The following is an 18936-nucleotide window of genomic DNA, read 5'->3' as shown; positions in this document are numbered from 1 at the left end:
CCATTAAAAAAAAAGTTTTCGACATTTTTTGATTATCAACTTTGAAAAATTGCAGTAGGCGCCTGAAACATAAAAAAAATGTCACTAATAGCACAAAAGATCGCCTAAACCTTTACGAATTCAATAAAAAAATAATCAATTATTTATTTCCAATTCAGGAGTTATAAATTTTTTAATAAAGTCCTGCAACCCCGCTTTTTTGCGAAAAAGATGACATAGGTCAAAAATGATAACAGATAAGTGTTGACAAGGGGGTTCCAAACTCTAAATTTAACGTGGAATCCATATTTGAAATCAAAGTGGGGTCTTGCCATTTAAAAAAACAAAGATGGCGTCGATTTCCGGTATTTCCGGAAGAGTCGCCATTTTTAAAATATTTTATTTGAACTTGCAGTAGTCGATTATAGCCGGATACAAAACGTAATTTTTTTCCTTCATAGGGATCAAAGAGCTCACATTTTGGAAATTGGCAAAGAACCTTGAACCTTCACTCCCCATTGTTGTGTTGTTGCTGTGTTATTCAGGAAAACACTAATTTAGAAATAATTTATTTTTTCTTTCGGCTCAAACTGAATTTCAATTATTTGTTAGATTTGAAACACCCAAAAACTTGTAGAATTCTGTAATTTTTCAAGCACCTCCAGTCTTGGACTCCTCAAAATTGAGACTATTACTAAAACATGCAAAAATCCTTCTATTTAATTTACTTTAATATTAACTGATCTGTATGTACTGGATAATTGGAAACCACCAAAATTTTTACCAAATCCGAATCTGAATGTTTTCCAAAATGACACTTACTTTCTTAGGATTCAAAAATGATCTTCCAAAATATTCATAAAATTAGTTATTCACATGAAGAGGTTTCTGTGAATCCTGGAATTCCAACGATTTTCAAGTGCAATTTCGTAATATCGATTTTTTAACAAATAAATCATTTACATTTTCGTTACCACGTCCACACTTACGAGTTAACTGACGTAATATCAAAAACATGTCATTACAGTCCTCTCATCAATTGTCTTCCACTATTCTATCGTTTCAATGTCGACATATTTTTGACGATTTTAGAACGATTGAGATTAATAGTAGGTTATTTAACGAGTTCGTGTGTAAATTGGGCTCTTTATGGCACTCGTGGGCCTTAAAAACGCTCGTTTCACTCGCGTTTTAAACTAGCACACTATTTTTCAGACTCACTTTTCAGCGCACATGACCAACTTCATTAAACTATGTTATGGCCATCCCAAATGTCGAAAAAACGTAAACCAAATGACAAGCCGATGATGGAGATGAAGTGGCGATATCTAGTGAAATTTAGAATAACCACACATTTAAAAAGTTAAGTATCAGGTTATGTTATATGCCATTTCATTGTCAAAAACTGTCAGTTTATACGTTTTCGTCGTGGAACCTGATCATTTCGTAGTAAAACGATGCAAGAATTACAGAAATCGAGGTTTTAAGACGCTAACTTTCCTCTAAATACGTTTTTACACCCGCAAGTATGAAAAATCACAGCAAAACCGCTCCGAATGGGAATTTCGTCGTGGAACTTGATCATTTCGGAGTAAAACGATGCAAGAATTACAGAATTCGAGGTTTTAAGACGCTAACTTTCCTCTAAATACGTTTTTACACACGCAAGTATGAAAGATCACAGCAAAACCGCTCCGAATGGGAATTTCGTCGTGGAGCTTGATCATTTCGGAGTAAAACGATGCAAGAATTACAGAATTCGAGGTTCGAGGTTCTAACACGCTAACTAATTTTTCATGTTCCTGCCATAGTGTCATAAAAGTATAAGCTGACAGTTTTTGACAATGAAATGGCATATAACATAACCTGATATTTAACTTTTTAAATGTGTGGTTATTCTAAATTTCACTAGATATCGCCACTTCATCTCCATCATCGGCTTGTCATTTGGTTTACGTTTTTTCGACATTTGGGATGGCCATAACATAGTTTAATGAAGTTGGTCATGTCAGCGCATGGACTGTGGCGCCATCTGTTGGTCTGTTTAGTAAGTTAACAACGAAACCGAGAAAACCGAGTAAACCGACTGAAAACAAATGAATATTTGACAGTTAAATTTAACTAAAGTATTTTATTTGCCCGAAAGAGTGTTGTATCGTGATGAAGAAGTGTAATACAACAGCCAAAGTGATGAGTGTTTCTCAGTTGACATATTAATTATTTCTTGGTACTGTAATGGCCCGAATAGGTTCCCTAAATTAAGAATTAGGAGTATAATTTCAACAAAACGGTCATTCATTAGTCACGAAATTTTTGTTAGTTGTAAATTTTATGGTTCTCAATGCGTTTGTCGGCATAATCCCTAAATGTAGTAGGTACTGTTACGTTACTGTTTTGTTTTTACGAATTGAAACAATAACGATTTCGTAGAAAGACTGGCTCTCTGTCGAACGTCACTGTCGCCACCTCGATAGTGCTGAAAACGAAAGCAATTGTCCTTGGATTTGCCCGGAAATCGGGAGAAAAACTCGAAAATGTTTGTACAATAGTTTATTATTCTTAAGTCCGGTAATTGTTGACTTTACCTACTTGTGGAATTTTCGCGATTTTTCTGGCCAGACTTAGGGCGTCCTCCTACATCGTTTCCCACCACTCAAACCTTGTGCAAATGCCCTTTTTTTCTCTCTTTTTATGTTTCAAGGTCGTATCAATGTCTAGTATAGTCTAGTGGTGGGAAACGATGTAGGAGGACGCCCTGAGGCTGTCTAGCCAGAAAAAACGCGAAAATTCCACAAGTAGGTAAAGTCAACAATGACCTTAAGTCCAAACAGAAAAATGAAATAAAACTCAAAGAGCCTAACCAGCCGTTGACGGCCCTTAGAGGATACAATAAATCTCGACTTCTGAGTTATACAATACAAGCAAAAATTTAAGAAAAATAAGTTCTGAACCGTGAACAAAATTAACTTATAATTTCTAGGGTCGCTCAAGGCGTAAATGAAATCTGGCCAAGTGAAACCAGGTAAAATTGAATTACAATAATGAAAAGAAAATGAAAGTAAGGTCTTACTCCGGGTCCCCAGTCGAATTATTAAACTTTCCCGGAATAAAATTAACGTGATTTCCTGGAAAAAGGGGGAGGAAGGTCTCCCGAGTCCTGCCACGCCGCTATTCGGCTACGTCGTCCGCCTTCGCGGAGAGGCCCTCGAGTCCTCCCTCGCCCTGACACTAAACAGAAGAAAAAAAAATCATAATCGGCGAGGCCCAGCGAAAAAAAATGGTACTGGCGAGTCACTCGCAGTCTGATAAAAATGTTCGTGTAAAAGAGAATTGTCAAAATGGCGGACTGGAAGATAGTGGAGTAACGTTAGATTTTTATTTTGGAACCGGTAGCAAGAGCTCGGATTTGAACGAGATTTTTTTTATGTGTTATAAATAAAATATATTAAAACCTTTATAGGTTAAAAATTGCCGCTCATTGTTTATTTGATAAATTTATAGATTATTTATAATAACTGAAATTTTCCACTTAGAAATCGTTATTTTCGCAAGAAAAATACTACAGGACAATATATGATTACTATTTTCTACTTATTATTTATTCTACCTATTGGAGAATGACCTTGGGAAGAGTATCTTGTTATATTAAAACTTGTTTGGAATGAATTGAGAGGTTTTCATCAAAAACAACCAATGTCATTTTTTTTAATTTTAGTTATTGGCACTACTTGCTGCAGAAAAGACATTTGCATCTGTCTGTAAATTTGTGTGGCAAAAACTGCCAAAGTCAAGATAATACAGCAGTACAAAGACAGCGTTTTAGCAAAAACAGCCAATGTCAAGGTGAATAATATCAAAAACAACCAATGTCACGTTATCTTGGCAGTTTTTGTTTAACAATAATATTCTGCAAATGTAAATCTGGCTGCGGAGGAAGTTGTGGATGTAGGAAAACAGGACTTTTCTGCACGCGAGCTTGTGGGAACTGTACCGTATGAGTCAAGTTTTACCGCCCGAGCGAAAACACCCACTTCTAATCGATCTAAAATTCTCAAAAAATTCAGGAATAATTGTGTCTCGCTGTAGAACATTCTGCAAAAATTTAAATTTTTTTAATGAAACAGGTAAATATTTCGTTTCAATTCAATAACCGTTACATAAACTTACATAATTTTTCACTGAGAGTCCTTTCAAACGTTAAGGAAAGATTTGGTATCATGGAAATCATAAAGACATCACCGGTAATGGGGAAACCTGTAGCAATTGCCCGCCAACTATTTCAGATGAGAAAGAGATACAAGATGATGAAACCGGGAAAAACATTTAATTTTTATTATATGTATAAATTTATGACTTGAAAATTATATTGGCAACATTGCTGACATCTTGATTTGCGAGTTAACAGTTGTATCGAACATCCGGATACAACTGTTACTCGCCGTTTCATAATTTCTATTGAATTTTGAGGCGTCACTTTGACAATTCAAATCAAAGTGTCAGTGGTGTTGCCAATATAATTCCACAGTCGTAGCCTCCTTTAATTATAAAGTTAAATGATCTCACGGTATATCTACTCTTAATAAATTTGTAAATTTTAACTTTCAGCATTTCTTGCATATTTTTACCAATACCCGTCACAATGATCATTTGAAGAGTTCTCACAACCAAGTCAGATATATAATTTCAAAAAGTATTGTCAGAATAGTATATTTCACCTTTTTAACCACCAAAATAAATGCAAATCAAGTTTTCGGATTTTTTTTTGTTTTCGAGTGTCAATTTTTAACCTATAAAGGTTTTAGTATATTGTATTTATGACATAAAAAAAAAATGATGACAATCAGACCTCTTGCTACCGGTTCCGAAATAACGCCGTATTTTTGTCTATCGTTACTCCGCGTAAAAGAGAATTGTCAAAATGGCGGACTGGAAGATAACATTTTCGTTACGACCTTCCTTGGAGGTCCACGACCTGGTGGCGTAGGTGTTCTGCCGTGGGTTTGCCCGATGCGATGTCCGTGCTCTCCAGGTGGGCTTTGGGGGATGTGCGGTCCAACAGGCGTGACGTGGGTTTAATCCGTTTGAGCGAAGGGTTCTTCGAATCCGCCGCGGCGATATGGCTCGAGCACGAGTTACTTGAACGACAACTTCTCCAGCCAGAATTGACTTCCTCCAACAACACCCGCTGCACCTTAAAACACCCCCTACACTTCCCCTTAGAACACAAACACACACACCCGACAATCGGTCGTGAGAATCTCCTCAAATCGCGCTTGTTCCTCCCTTATATGCCTTCTGCCCCTCTAGTAAGGTTTTTCAGTTCGGCGGATACGGAAATCCTGCTGGCCGCGCGCACGTTCCGGAACGATTTAGAAGGTTCTAGAAATACGATTTGGTAGGAAATTTAAATCATAACAGTACCCAAATGAAACTTGCCGACCTTGGAAATTGTACGAATCTGAAAGATACAAAAGGGCAACAAATAGTCATGGGGAAAAACGTTGCAGTAAAACACTCGTTGGACATTTTTAGTAATTCCAGTTAGAATCAGGGAATAATTGAATTAATGAATATGATGTTAGCAAGTTTGAAATTGAAAGAGACACCAAATTAATGTTCACTAGGTTCTTTAGCATTTTCAAATTTATGTCAAATGTGTAATCAAAGGGGGAAAATTGCAAATTAGAAACTAAACGCTTTATTGTAGAAAAGAAATAAAGTGTAACGTGTCGTTTCCGCCCCGTAGTCGGAGCCGTTTGAGGTTATCTTGTTTTGTTTACATCGGATGGCCCCATAACCTCAAACCTCCTCGATTTGCCCCCGTGTCGCGGACTCCGTCAGCGATTCTGACCTCCTGTTCCACCTCCACCTTGAAGCCGCGTCTCTTCAGTTCGACCAACCCACTTTTCTAGTGATTTGACCGATGTCCGTTTTGGCCATGTCACTTGTGGTTCTGCTGGTCTCGAAGTGAGTGTGTGTGTCTTGTCGGTCCTGGTGGCGATTTGGGTTTTGCAACCGCAATCTTGGCCGGTTGGTCCCATCGACGATCGTTACGTCGGATTAGGTCACCAGTGAACCTCCATTGTGCTGCTTGGGCGAAAATTTTGTCATTTTGCAACCTTGCGAAGGTTGAGCACGCGACCTCAGGTCGGATATGGAAGACACCACCACGCCGAATACCACCACGTGAAAGCCGACCACCATCTGAGGCTTTCTTCTTTTGTCCTCTTTTTCCCCCCCTCGTCGATGTCACCGCATCACTGACCGTGGAGCCCCCTTGCTTCACCCGATTGGATTCTGGAGCCTCGCCTGGGAACGCCTCGTCGTCCCTGACGCAGCACGCCGACCACCTCGAGAAGGTTCGACCTTGAACCGCCGTGCCCCGCCGATCGACGACTTCACCTCGCAGACACGGTCAGATCGTACCCCCTTGTTCCCCCATTGTTACTCCCATTCAATTCCTCCTCACCCCCTTCAATTTGGATGTAAGCCCCGGTCGTAGTCGTTAAGTCAATTGTACCCTTGGTTCGGTTTGCATTGTATTATTGTATCGCACCTGTGGATCACTCCCGACCAGGAGTAATTGTAGACGAGCTTCGGCCAAAGGAATTACGCATTATTCTGTTTGAAACTTGTACTTATTTGTTTAGCATAGTGTGCTTATTTTATTATTTGTTTTTTGTCAATAAATTGGAGAAGGTTCTGGTGAATTTGTGTTTCCGATGATACCTAACCTTCGGATTTAGATTAGTCGGCTCTTGAGGTTTTTCATCACAGTCGATTACACTACTGTTAGAATTAGGCATCCCCGAAGTCCAGACTGCACAGTTTTTCCTCAGAGAATTTCCGGGTCGTGTGTGGTGGAGGGGGTATTCAGGCCGAATCGGGAAATACGGAAAGCCGGGCCTGCGCAGTTCTTGCTCTGAGGAATAACGGAGCGTGTATGGGGGGCTTGCTTTAATGTCTAATACGCTGCCGAACATCCCAGATGATAATCGCAATAATTGTTCTGTCACCATAAATATAACTCGGACGAAAAAGATGCACGTTTTTGGCCTTGATACGCAATAGTTATTTAAGATATGAGTGTAAAAAGTGATCCTTTATTGCACGAACGGATTTAAAATACGACCGAGGTACGAGGGAGTATTTTAAAGGATGTGAGGGCAACAATGGATGTTTTTACACGTATGTCTTACAATATTGTATCTGCGATCGTGAGATCTTCGACATAAATTTGTATAAAATAATTATTATTGATTCAATATTTTATGAATACTTAATCAAAGTCGTTTGGGAACCACGCCGTTTAGCAACCTACTTCTAAACAATGTTTCCAACAAATTGTATTGTTGTACTCTGACAGTTCTGTTCCATAAAAGCGTGTACTAAAAGATTTATGGCACGATTCCGTCAGTTCATTAAACGTCAAGTTTGACAACGATTTTTAGTGCAAAAAGTGCCTACTTTCTACACGATCGTACATAAAATATATTATTAGTATTATACAAAAAAGTTTGTACGTTCATTTTTTTCCACACATTTCTTTGGATATTTATTCTCAAGCATTTTAAATGCTTCTATTGTAGACATTTTATTACTATGTATAAATATAATTGACGTAAGTAAAATCTTAAGCTCTAGATATCATCCACACATGCTATTAATTTATTGATGTCTTTAATTAGCTCCGGTTGTTTCAATATGGTAACATGATCGCCATCGACCGTGGCAACTTGTACGGAATGCTCAAAAACCATCGACAAATGGTAATCTTCGTCTTCGTCAACTACGGGATACTTGGCCTTGAACAAGTAAGCTTTCGACTGAATTTTGTCGTGGCAAAACTCGTAATTTATGGCGGCTTTGGATCGGTTATAGAGTGCGACCATTGCTTGTTTTTCCAATTTTTGTCTATTGGCAACCTCCGCAGGTATTAACGTCAGGGCTAGATCGCACCTCTCGTTCAAATCAGAACACTTCAAAAACTTTTCCTGAAACAACACAATTTAGACAGGAAACTAAGTGTAGGTCAGTAATACCCTGTACGGGGCCAGCAAATCCACCGGTATTAACACCGCCAAAATTTTGTACACGAGATTGGTTTGGAACTCGGCTTCGGTCTCGCTCGGAACAAAATTTAACATACTCGACCTCAGATATGTCGGTGAACCTTCGATAGAAATCACTTTGCCACTATAACCTCTATTCTCTAACAAACTAAGAACTTCTAGACAGACTGCAACTCCGAAAGAGTAGCCGATTAAAGTCAACGATTCATCTTTGGATATATTTTCCTCGATGTGCTAAAAAATTAATGTTCATAATTGTCAAAGAAAATACCCCAACTAACCGGAAGACTTGTTTTTGCAATTTCTTCTACTGAAATTTCGGACTCCTGATAGCTGTACTGCACTCCCAAAACTCGAGCTTGAAGACTTTTTACGAGGCCCTCAAGAAGTGTAAAAACTCCTTCAATTCCCGGAAAGACTAAAACCGTTTGTCCGTCATTGTCTTGTCCTTCACAGGAGAGTTTTACAATTGGTCTACGATCGGCTTGGTTGTCCGGTATGAACTGGATCAGCAAGTTGGTGCCTTGTTGCGTCTTGTTCAGACTCTTCGTTTCGTCGACTTTCTTCTTCTCTGACTCGATTTCCGTCAATCTGGAATGACCGTAAAATCATTGAGAGTACCACAAGTGTGAAGCTGTTACTTTGCAAAACTCAAGCTCCTGATGTCTTTTGTGGTGATGTAAATCTCAAACTCATTCTCCAAAAGTTGGATGACTTCAGCGCCCATCATCGAGTCCATCCCCAGCTCGGCCAACGTCGCATGTTGACTCACGGTCTTGATGTCCTTGATGCCCAAGACGTTGGCAACAGCTTCCACAGCGCTAGTCGCACCGTGACTCCTGTTTCGCTTCTCTGCGACTAACATGCTGGAAACAATGGTATTGTCTTGCTTTAAGAACCTATCCAATACTTCCAGACAATTCGAGATCTTCTGTTGAAGAGTACCACCGATCACCAGTTCCTTGTTCTCCTTCTGCATTTTGGCAACGAGTCCCACCTTGAACAACAATAGTCAAAATCGCTCAACTCCGATTGGTCTAAACGTACGTCTCCGATGGCGCCCCACTGGATCGCCAAAGCTGGAAATCCGTCGCGTTTTCTTCTCTCACAGATCCTCTCCATGATCGAGTTGGCCATGCCGTAGTTGGTCTGACCGGCGTTGCCGCGACCGCAGGAAACCGAAGAGAAGATGACGAAATACCTAAACCAGACAATCACCATCTGGGAAGCTTACTTAGTACTAACCTCAAATGTGGACAGATCTCGCGAGTTATTTGATCCAGATAGGTGGTGGTTCGAGCTTTGGGAGCCAAAGACAGGCGGAAAGTCTCTTCGGTTTGGTCCTCCAAGAGCGCATCTTTAAGAACAACAGCTAGATTGAAGATGGCGTCGATGAAACCCAGTTCGGTAGCTTCGCGGATCAAATCAAGACAGCCTTGCTTCGTTGTGACGTTTCGCGTCGAAATTTCAATCTCAACGCCGTAAGACCTCCAAAGTCTGGAGGGAGTTAGATGAAGATTCTCTAAATAACAAACTTACCTTATTTTTTGGGTTTGGTATCCTGTTTTTACTCCCGATCTGGAGACCAGGACCAATTTTCGGGCGTCTCTCAAGATTAGCCAATCGGCCAATTCCAAACCGACTCCTCCCAATCCCCCAATGATGACGTAAGACTTGGTCAAATCGCAGTTGAATCTTCAATGCAATTACAGTAATTAGTACCACAGGTGACCCTCAAAGATGTGTGTGGACCTTTTCTATTACGGTACTCACCTCGGAAGCGCCGGGAATAACCTTTTGGGTCCAACACCTCTCACATCCCCTTCGTCCCTCACTTTCACCAACACCTTCCCTATGTGCTTCCCAGTGGTCATGTATTTAAACGCCGGCACCAGTTCGTCTCTGGCAAACACGACCCTCGGTAAGGGCTTAACGTACCCATCGTGAACACCTTTGTACAAAGCGTCGACAAGTTTCACTTTTAATTCCGCCGAGTTTTTGAAGATCTGGTCCAACATGATTCCGTGGTAGCTCGCTCCTCGTTCCAGCAAGAGAAGAGTGAGACTCGAGTCGTTCGCAAGGTCGAACTTTCCAATTTCTAAGAAGCATCCGCCGCGCGCCAAGCATCTCACCGATGCTCTGAGCTTATCTTCGCTCAAAGAATTCAACACGGCATCAACGCCACGATCGTTAGTACCGGCTTTGATCATTTCCTCGAAAGAAGTGTCGCGAGAGTTGCCGATATGACTTTCAGGAATCTGGGGGTAGTTCTTTCGAAGATAGTCTCGCTTGTCTTGAGTCCCGACGGTGACGTAGATTTCGAACTGGTGATGAAGACAGACGTTCAAAGCCGCGAGACCGATTCCGCCGGTACCGGAATGGATCAAGACGGTACTGTTGGGTTTGAGGTCTACGGCCTGTGAGGTAAGTGGGTTAAAATGCATATTCTTAGTTTGAAGGTTTCACCAAAAGCAAAGCATAAATCACTGTGGAGTAAACAGCGGGGATGGTGACTGCGTCTTCCAAGCTCCACGACTCGGGTACCTCCCAGAAGAACTGAGAATCGCCTCTGACATAACTTGCTAGCGCACGATTGTCAACAACACCCATGACTCGGCGTCCCCTTTAATAAAAAAAAAAATGTAGGAACTTGCGATATCTGCTTGAAAAGTTACTTCGGATCTAAACCGGCGAACTCGATACCTATCAGACACTCTTGTTCGATGCGGTCGCTGGTGATAGCTTCTGCGCTGATGCGGCCCGACGCCAGCATAATATCCCTGAAGTTGAGAGCGGAGTAGTAATTCTGCAAGGGAATGCCAAGTTATCATCGTCAAATAAAATAAATTGCACTGACATAGATGAGGACTTGAGATTCAGGGAGTCGGGACTCGTCAATGGGCGGCCCTTCCAACCATCTCATGCTCGACAAGTCTCCCTTTGCTGAAACGTCTCCGAAACAATGCTCACATTCCACTTCTTGTAACTCTTCCAACAGCAAGTGTCTGTAAGTCCCCCACTTCCCCGACTTGTAAATGTTTACGGCGAGATTTTTTCTCAATTGTTCTCCATAGAAAGGTACTTGAGGGTCGAAATCTGGCGCCTCGTCCATCATGAAGAAACACTTGACCTTGTGTCCCTCCGGCTCCCTCCTGAGACAGTTAACCAATCCCATTAAACCATCAGGTTCGCGATTTTGACCATAAACGACGACATTCGATTCAGATTTTACAAAGTTTTGCAACTGAGACAACCACTCGGAGTTGTTCGATAAAACCTCGACAAATTTCGTCTCAATTTTTTCTTCACACTTCTTAAAAAGTATCAACTTCTCTTTGACCGTCTTGTACTCGGTGACAACTTCGATATTGCCCAAATCAGAGATCTCAAATTCGACTTCTTCTCTAGTCAATACAAAGCCTTTAGGGTGAAGAGAGTTGAGTACCTGTTTTAATAAAGTGCGATTTTGTAGAAGTTTAGTAGCGACGATCAAAAGCAAGTTGCTCTCCGGAGTTAGAACGAATTGTTCGATTTTGACACCAGGAATCGGGTCCAAGTCAATTTTGGTGGAGATTATTAGATCGGGATTGACGACAGGGATGTCGTCTAGAACTTTGCAAACCAGAGGCAAAAGAAGTTCATCAGAACATTCCAGAAGTTCCACCGCTTTGAATTGAGTTTCTAGACTATTCTCGAGGATGATTTGAATGTTGACTCTTATCAGCTGGGTCAATTCGAGCCACTCCTGATTCGGGACGAACTCATTCTTTTCCAAAACTGGCTTCAAACGAGGTTTCCTCTTTGAAATGGACTTCGCTGTAAGCCCACGGATTTCAATTCCGCCAGATCTGCGCAAAAATAATTCAAAAATGTCAGGGTGGGCACCAGTTCATACTTTATGATATTGCTCTCCTTATAGACGTGCACAGGAATAAGCGATTCCTTGTCTTTGAAACTATCGACTATTTGGTGATGTTTCAATGGATCTATTGTTATCTTTCTTATTCCCACAGGAACGTAGAGCAATCTGCTGTCAACTTGAAGAATCTTCATTTGAAGCATTTTATCCATGAAGGTGGTCCAATTGTCCTCCCACTTGACTAGACCGGTGGAGGCACTTATGTCACACCTCGCAATACCCTTAAACATACCACTGATAACAATTTATGAAAGAATCTACAAGACATGGTCGGTCTTGCCTGTAATTATATCCCCGAAGGTTGAGTTCTTTGTAGATCTCGTCTTGCTCCAAGATTAATGTTGGATCTTCAGTGTTGAGAATATGTGGTTCTAAATTAATTTGTTCTTGACTCATATTAGAACAGGGGGTAATTCGACCTGTCGCAACAACTACGTCTTTGTCCATAACTTCAAAATTACCAGTGCCTCTCTGGATAGTGATGATGAGTTTAACAAGACCATTTTTCGGCATCGTTACGGCGCGTATAAACTTGCAGTTTTCGAAAATCACCGGCAAATCGTTCACCAACGATCTCCGACTTTGAGCTAATGTTTGCCATACTAGATGCAAATATTCCGTGGCAGGAAACAAATTGCGACCTAAAACGTTTGATCAGTAAATTGTTCTATTTTTTTAAATCTAACAAACCATCAATCACGTGCCCCGCTATGTGCTTAAACTCTTCGTACTCGTTCGAAACATCGTAATACCTCTGTTCGGCGTCTGACGCAATAAACTTTGTAAACTTGTAAGTGAACCAACTCTTGTCATGATCCCACTTGACCATGGGTGAGATCATGGGAGTGCCTCGACTTACGGGGTACACTATTTCGGGGTACAATTTGTGCAGTTGAGGATTGTAACCGCATTCGTACAATCTACAAGATTTTAATTGAAAACCAACTCACAATCTGGATTTAGGCAGGTACCTTCCCAAAACCTCCAAAAAGTTGACGAGGTTGCCTTCCAAATGCAATACGTCTTTGTTGTCTAATTGTTGGTCGGAAACATTTAATACCAACGAGTTTTTCGGCATTTTGAGCAACGTTTCGTGACTCAAAGAGTGGCCACGCAACTCTAGATTTGGCAAATTCCGGGTTTTACTAAAGTATCGTTCTTGTCTTTTGGGAACTGATTTAAGCAAACTATTGAATTTGGCGATGCCGTCGAAACGGACGTTCGACTGTTCTTGACTGATCTTGTAGGCTGTCAATACCGTTTCTTCTATGGTGATGAGGCCGTAGTAGTAATTGCTGACTATCTTGCCCCACGAGTCGCCATACACTGCGGTTGGGATCAGTTCTAAAGATTTCAAGACATCCACGAGTCCGGCTTGCACGACAATGGCACCGAGGATGTTGTCTTCTTGGATTTGATCCTTCAAAATTGTGTCCAAGATGTTGACGTTTTTGGTTGCCAAGATATTATCGATTCTTCAAATAACGTAGACTAGACTGAATCTTCGAAGAAAGATGACAGACTTACCTGGAGATTGTATTCTTGAAGATTGGAAAATGCATAAGACAAGAACCTAGAAGCTTGAAGGAGCGTTCGAATTGACCGAAATAAACGTAAAGAGGTTTATGTTGAAGTGAAAAGAATTTCGAGGAGGTCCTGAGTGGACCGTTCTTCGAAGCTATTGTGAAACCTCGATAAATATGATTGTCAACATTTTTTTTGTAAATTTGATGGAATAGACCCACGTGTTCGGCGTCAAGTTTTCTACTGTGGACATCATTGAACAGAGACAAAACAGCTTCTTCGGTGCGTCCACTAACGCAGATCAATCGGGGAACGTCATCCTGGGGTATTCCTCCGTCGACTTTCTTATTTTTGAATCTTTTGAGCACCGTGTGACAGTTATTACCTCCGAAACCAAAATTGTTGACTCCCACGATAGCCTCGTCGCCTTCTAATTCTGTTAAATCGAGTACCACCTTCATTCTACCTTCCTCGAACCCCTCCAAGCCCGCCTTGATCTGTTTCAAGTGGATATTAGGAGCAATCAACCCAGTTTCCATCGCTATCAACACTTTGATGATGGAACAAACTCCAGAAGATGGTTCTGTGTGGCCGATATTCGATTTTACGGATCCGACCAAGAGAGGTTTGTCGCGTTTTTTAGCCAAGGCGTGGTCGATAGCTTCGACTTCATGGGGATCTCCGACTTGGGTACCCGTCCCGTGCGCCTCCAAATAGCTAATTTCGGAGGGGTGGATCCCGCTCTCGTCGTAGATTTCCGTCATGAGTTGCTTCTGCGTTAGAGTAGAGGGGAAGGTGATGCCTTGTTCTTTGAAACCGTCAGAATTGACTTTGATGTTGATGATTTGGGCGTAGATCCGCCGCGCGTTCTTCGCTTTTTGAAGGAAAATACTCGCAATGGCCTCGCCTTTGACGTAGCCGCTTGCGTCTTGGTCGAACACGCGACAGACGCCCTCCTTGCTCAGTACTCCCAACCTGGAGACAAAATTGACATGAGAAAGCGTTTATTAACGTGTGCAGGTGACAATACCGGAAGAACTGAAGAGTGTTGCCTGGGTGTAGAACGAGGTTGGTGCCGCTGACTATAGCGTTGTCGCATTGTCCACTCCTAATGGCTTTGAAGGCCAAATCCAAGGCGTTCAAAGAACTGCTGCAAGCTGTGTCGACCATGCATGCCGGACCTTTCAGTTTCAGGAAGTAGCTGACCCTGTGCACGTTCATAGACCTCAAGTACCTAAAACGCACTGACTCACTACCCGCAGTACCACCTTCGGGACATACCCTGTCAGTCCAAATTTCTGCGGTTCTGTAACACACACCAAGATGGTCTTCTTCATGTCTGAACAACACGCACCCGCGAAGACACCAGTCCTCGAACCTTCCAGCTCCGAGGGATTCATTCCGGCGTCAATGATCGCTTCCACCGCCGTCTCCAATAAAACCCGCGTCATGGGGTCCATGTGGTTTGCTTGGCGGTGGTGCACCCCGAAGTATCCCGCATCTAAGTGGTCGATGTTGGGGATTGTAGCACTCCTTTTTGGAACCTCCGGATGGTTCAATTTCCAGCGTCGGTCGTCATCGCTCACCATGTCCGTTTTACTGAAGAGATTGTCGCGAAATTCGTGGATGTTTCTGGAATCCGGAAGGCGACCGGACATGCCGGAAATAACCACTTCTTCGCCCGGTGGGGCGGAAGAGAGCCATCGGCTGTACTCGAAGTCGGGTTTGTCGGATCTGGCATGAGGTTGACTCGCGTCCACTTCTGGCATAGCTCGATACTTATCTGACAACACTGTTAAAATCTTTGGGAAGCAAAATGACAACTTATTACCAACTATTACGAGTTTCAAGTTCAAGAGTTATTATTAAATGGCGTAAAATATGTACGAGTGCGTGTATAAAATGCTTAAAAATGAAGAAGTATAGCTAAAACAAATATTCGCAAGAAAGTTAATTAAAAACATGAAATATCATGAAGAATTCCCTAAAGCTTCCTCTGTATCTGTACTATACTGTACTGTACTATGGCGTGGACCTGATAGAAAACTTCTTCAGTAAAAAATATGGTGAAAGGTTTCACCAAGACACAGCCAAGATGCAAAGACGCTGTTGGAGTAAATGAGACAATGATATCATGGATGACGATGTCTGGGCTTTATTACGATACAACTGAAGAAAGAAGATGAGCTAGATTTCTTCAATCCTAAACGACATCCTGTATTTAATTTTGTATGTAAAATAGTTATTCATAATATTTTGCATCAGAATTGTCATAAATGTAGTTATAAAAATACTATTATTATAAACATTTGTTACACGGTCTGGGACTGGTTTACAAATCTATGAGGGGCATGATGACCAACTCAATAGACCGGGACCAATAATTTCGCCCTGGGTCGTAATCGAACCCGCGACCCTCGCGTCCCTGAGCCGAAACGGACTCCCTTAGGCTACATTCTGCCCGAGACAAACAAAAGTAGATACAAAATTATTAAGGGCCAGTTTCATAATATACTTAAAGTCAACTTTAAGTTCTTAGTGGCAAATAACAAAGCAAAAAAGACGCCCACACACACACCAGAGCTGATTAAACCGTTTGCAAAACTCTAAATTATACATAGCTAGAAGCGGGGAAATTTGCGGGAAATTCAAATTTTAATTTCTTCCAGGGTCTCACAGACCGCACGTCAGTAGTCAAGGGTTAAAGGGACTTTAATGGATTGTTGCAACAATATGTTTCTATGGTAAATGGTAAACTTTAATGTTAAAGTAACTTTAGACTGATTATGAAATTGGGTGTAAGGTAGTCATTAAATGTTAGAAACAACAAATAATTCAAAGAATGGATTGGCCACTTACCCTGCTTACCTGGGTAAAACAAAACTAAACTCCTCAAATTCTGCTTTTTTGCTTAATTTATATGGCGAAATGATGAAAGGGGGGGCATTAATTTGAGAAATTAAATAAGCAAGGTTGCCCGCACTTTTTGAGTCGTAGTAAATATTTATGCAATTTTCTGTAGTTTTCCAACCAATAAATTCAAAACTTTCCAATCCTCCGACTTCTACAAACAATTCACGTAGATGTTGTTATTGCCAAATATATACAGGGTCGCTAAAAAGTATGGATACAACTAAATATTTTCAGAACGATTAGCAGAGCTCGTTGATATTTGGCACACGGTTAGAAATGTTTAAGTTCTATCATCTGAGATTTTTTTCAATTTTTTTATTTTGAAGATACAAGGCTGACTTGATTTTTTTTAAATAGCACGGTGAGTCAAATTTAATACTTTGGAAAAAGTATCTTTTGTGAATTCAGTGGTGTAAAACATGCCCACATCGCCGCCATTTTGAAAACCTTTTTAGCATAAAAATTAAGTAATTCGCGTTTAAACTTTTTATGATTTTTATTAAAATATACTCTTATTTTTAGACTTATTATTTATTAACATTTATTTATTTTTTGGTCAAAGTACAGGTGGCAAAGAACTAACGACAGCTAAAGACAATATTTCCCAGTCTAGCTAAATTTTATATTTTTTCAAACTTATCAGTTCGTTAATTTTTTGTAAAGTTTCGATCAAAATAAACTATGCATGTGTTACATAACTGAGTTCACAAAAGAATACCAATTTAAATGATAATACAAAATTATGATTGCATTTTATACATACCTGACCCTTGCTTCCTGTTTACGTACAACAAAATTAAGTCATAATACATAACTGTTGTTGTGTCATAGATCATAATACACAAAGGATTTTGTCTTAATTCACGAAAAGATTTTCTCATTTTAATCTCACACTAAGGAAGGAACAGCAAAAGCTGGATAGGACAGGAGTTATGCTTAAGCTCTAATGAATTAGTGCAAGAGTACATTTGCACCATGTTCGTGAGATTTCACCAAGAGGCCCTTATAATGTTAACGCCGCAAGCTCTAGACTGCCCTGTGGTACACTCGATTAATAGTAGGTCTCAATTATAGAATAACTTATTTTATTAAATTTATTTTTCCTTGTGTCACCTTCTGTGGTAGGTACGCATCGCGAAGCATTTAACACTCTCACGAATCCGTACCTGTGTTGCAAACGCAAGTTAGTTAGATTAAATCATTCAAATTTGTAATTCGCACCCCAGTGTCGAGACGGTTGGCAACTTTTGTTATGACAGCAAAGTTGCAAGAGCGGCAACCTGTAGTTAGGCAACTTGCAAATGGCAACTTCATTTCGGGAGCTATTAAATTAAAATTCAGACCAATGGTAATCGAGTTCCGGTTGATGCAACGCATTTCCTAATTCATTGATTAATGCGAGAATTTTGTTTGTCATTCTGTCAGTCGGCATTTTTCAAAGTTGTGATATACATACAAACCGATTCACGTAGCCTGTTCTTTAGAAACTTTCTGATTTCCCAAAATCGTATTAATATGAAAATTGGTAGCCGACTATAATCGACTGCTCCAAGTTCAAATAAAATATTTTCAAAATGGCGACACTTCCGGAAATATCGGAACTCGATGCCATCTTTGTTTTTTTAAATGTAATGGCCCCATTTTGATTTCAAATTTGAATTCTACGTTAAATTTTGAGTTTAGGGAGTCCTTTTGTCAACACTTATCTGTTATCTTTTTCGCAAAAAATCGGGGTTGCAGGGGTTCATTAAAAAATTTGTAACTCCTAAACCATTGGAAATAAATAATTGATTTTTTTTAAATTGTATTCCGAAAGGTTTGGCCGATATTTTGCGCTATTCGTGATATTTTTTTATTTTCCATACGCCTACTGCAATTTTTCAAAATTGATACACACTCGTAATCAAAAAATGTCGAAAACTTAATTTTTTTAAATGGCAACTACCATTTCTGACACTTCTACGATATGTGCTTATGGGCAAATTGTACTTAATTTATTTTCAAACGTAATTTTTTCCTTCATAGGGATCAAAGAGCTCACATTTTGGAAATTGGCAAAGAACCTTGAACCTTCACTCCCCATTGTTGTGTTGTTGTTGTGTTATTCAGGAAAACAGTAATTTAGAAATAATTTATTTTTTCTTTCGTCTCAAACTGAATTTCAATTATTTGTTAGATTTGAAACACTCAAAAACTTGTAGAATTCTGTAATTTTTCAAGCACCTCCAGTCTTAGAAAAGTTTTCGGACTCCTCAAAATTGAGAATATTACAAAAACATGCAAAAATCCTTCTATTTAATTTACTTTAATATTAACTGATCTGTATGTACTCGATAATTGGAAACCATCAAAATTTTTACCAAATCTGAATCTGAATGTTTTCCAAAATGACACTTACTTCCTTAGGAAGATCCAGAAAAACACAAAATACACAAAACTTCATTCAAAAATATACATAAAATGAGTTATTCACATGAAGAGGTTTCTGTGCATCCTGGAATTCTAACGATTTTCAAGTGCAATTTCGTA

General features: G+C 40.2%; 1 protein-coding gene and 1 long non-coding RNA gene across 4 annotated transcripts; both read right to left on the bottom strand.

Moving 5' to 3' along the window:
* Positions 1–2514: 2514 nt before the first annotated feature.
* On the bottom strand, positions 2515–5309 carry LOC138127655 (uncharacterized). The gene is made up of 2 exons (XR_011158325.1): positions 4932–5309; positions 2515–3207 (listed from the first exon to the last, which is right to left on the bottom strand). It is a non-coding gene; the product is annotated as an uncharacterized lncRNA (long non-coding RNA).
* Positions 5310–7503: 2194 nt separating this feature from the next.
* LOC138127654 (fatty acid synthase-like) lies at positions 7504–16398 on the bottom strand. Of its 3 annotated transcripts, none has more exons than XM_069043699.1 (19): positions 16363–16398; positions 14776–15286; positions 14525–14728; positions 13498–14469; positions 12942–13445; positions 12661–12890; positions 12251–12611; positions 11947–12204; positions 10909–11899; positions 10727–10857; positions 10518–10674; positions 9825–10468; positions 9591–9746; positions 9297–9548; positions 9099–9252; positions 8693–9048; positions 8333–8642; positions 8022–8285; positions 7504–7973 (listed from the first exon to the last, which is right to left on the bottom strand). In XM_069043699.1, the coding sequence occupies exons 2-19, from the start codon at positions 15261–15263 to the stop codon at positions 7620–7622; spliced, it is 6786 nt and encodes a 2261-aa protein (XP_068899800.1). In that variant the 5' UTR covers positions 15264–15286; positions 16363–16398; the 3' UTR covers positions 7504–7619. The 3 variants fall into 3 exon arrangements, with proteins under 3 accessions (XP_068899800.1, XP_068899799.1, XP_068899798.1); XM_069043698.1 differs by having other exon boundaries at positions 16354–16380; XM_069043697.1 differs by having other exon boundaries at positions 14776–15296; positions 16354–16376.
* Between the last annotated feature and the right edge of the window lie 2538 nt (positions 16399–18936).

This window comes from Tenebrio molitor, chromosome 4 (genome assembly GCF_963966145.1).
Source record: "Tenebrio molitor chromosome 4, icTenMoli1.1, whole genome shotgun sequence".
NCBI lineage: Eukaryota > Metazoa > Arthropoda > Insecta > Coleoptera > Tenebrionidae > Tenebrio > Tenebrio molitor.
This window is presented reverse-complemented; position numbering and strand designations above follow the sequence as displayed.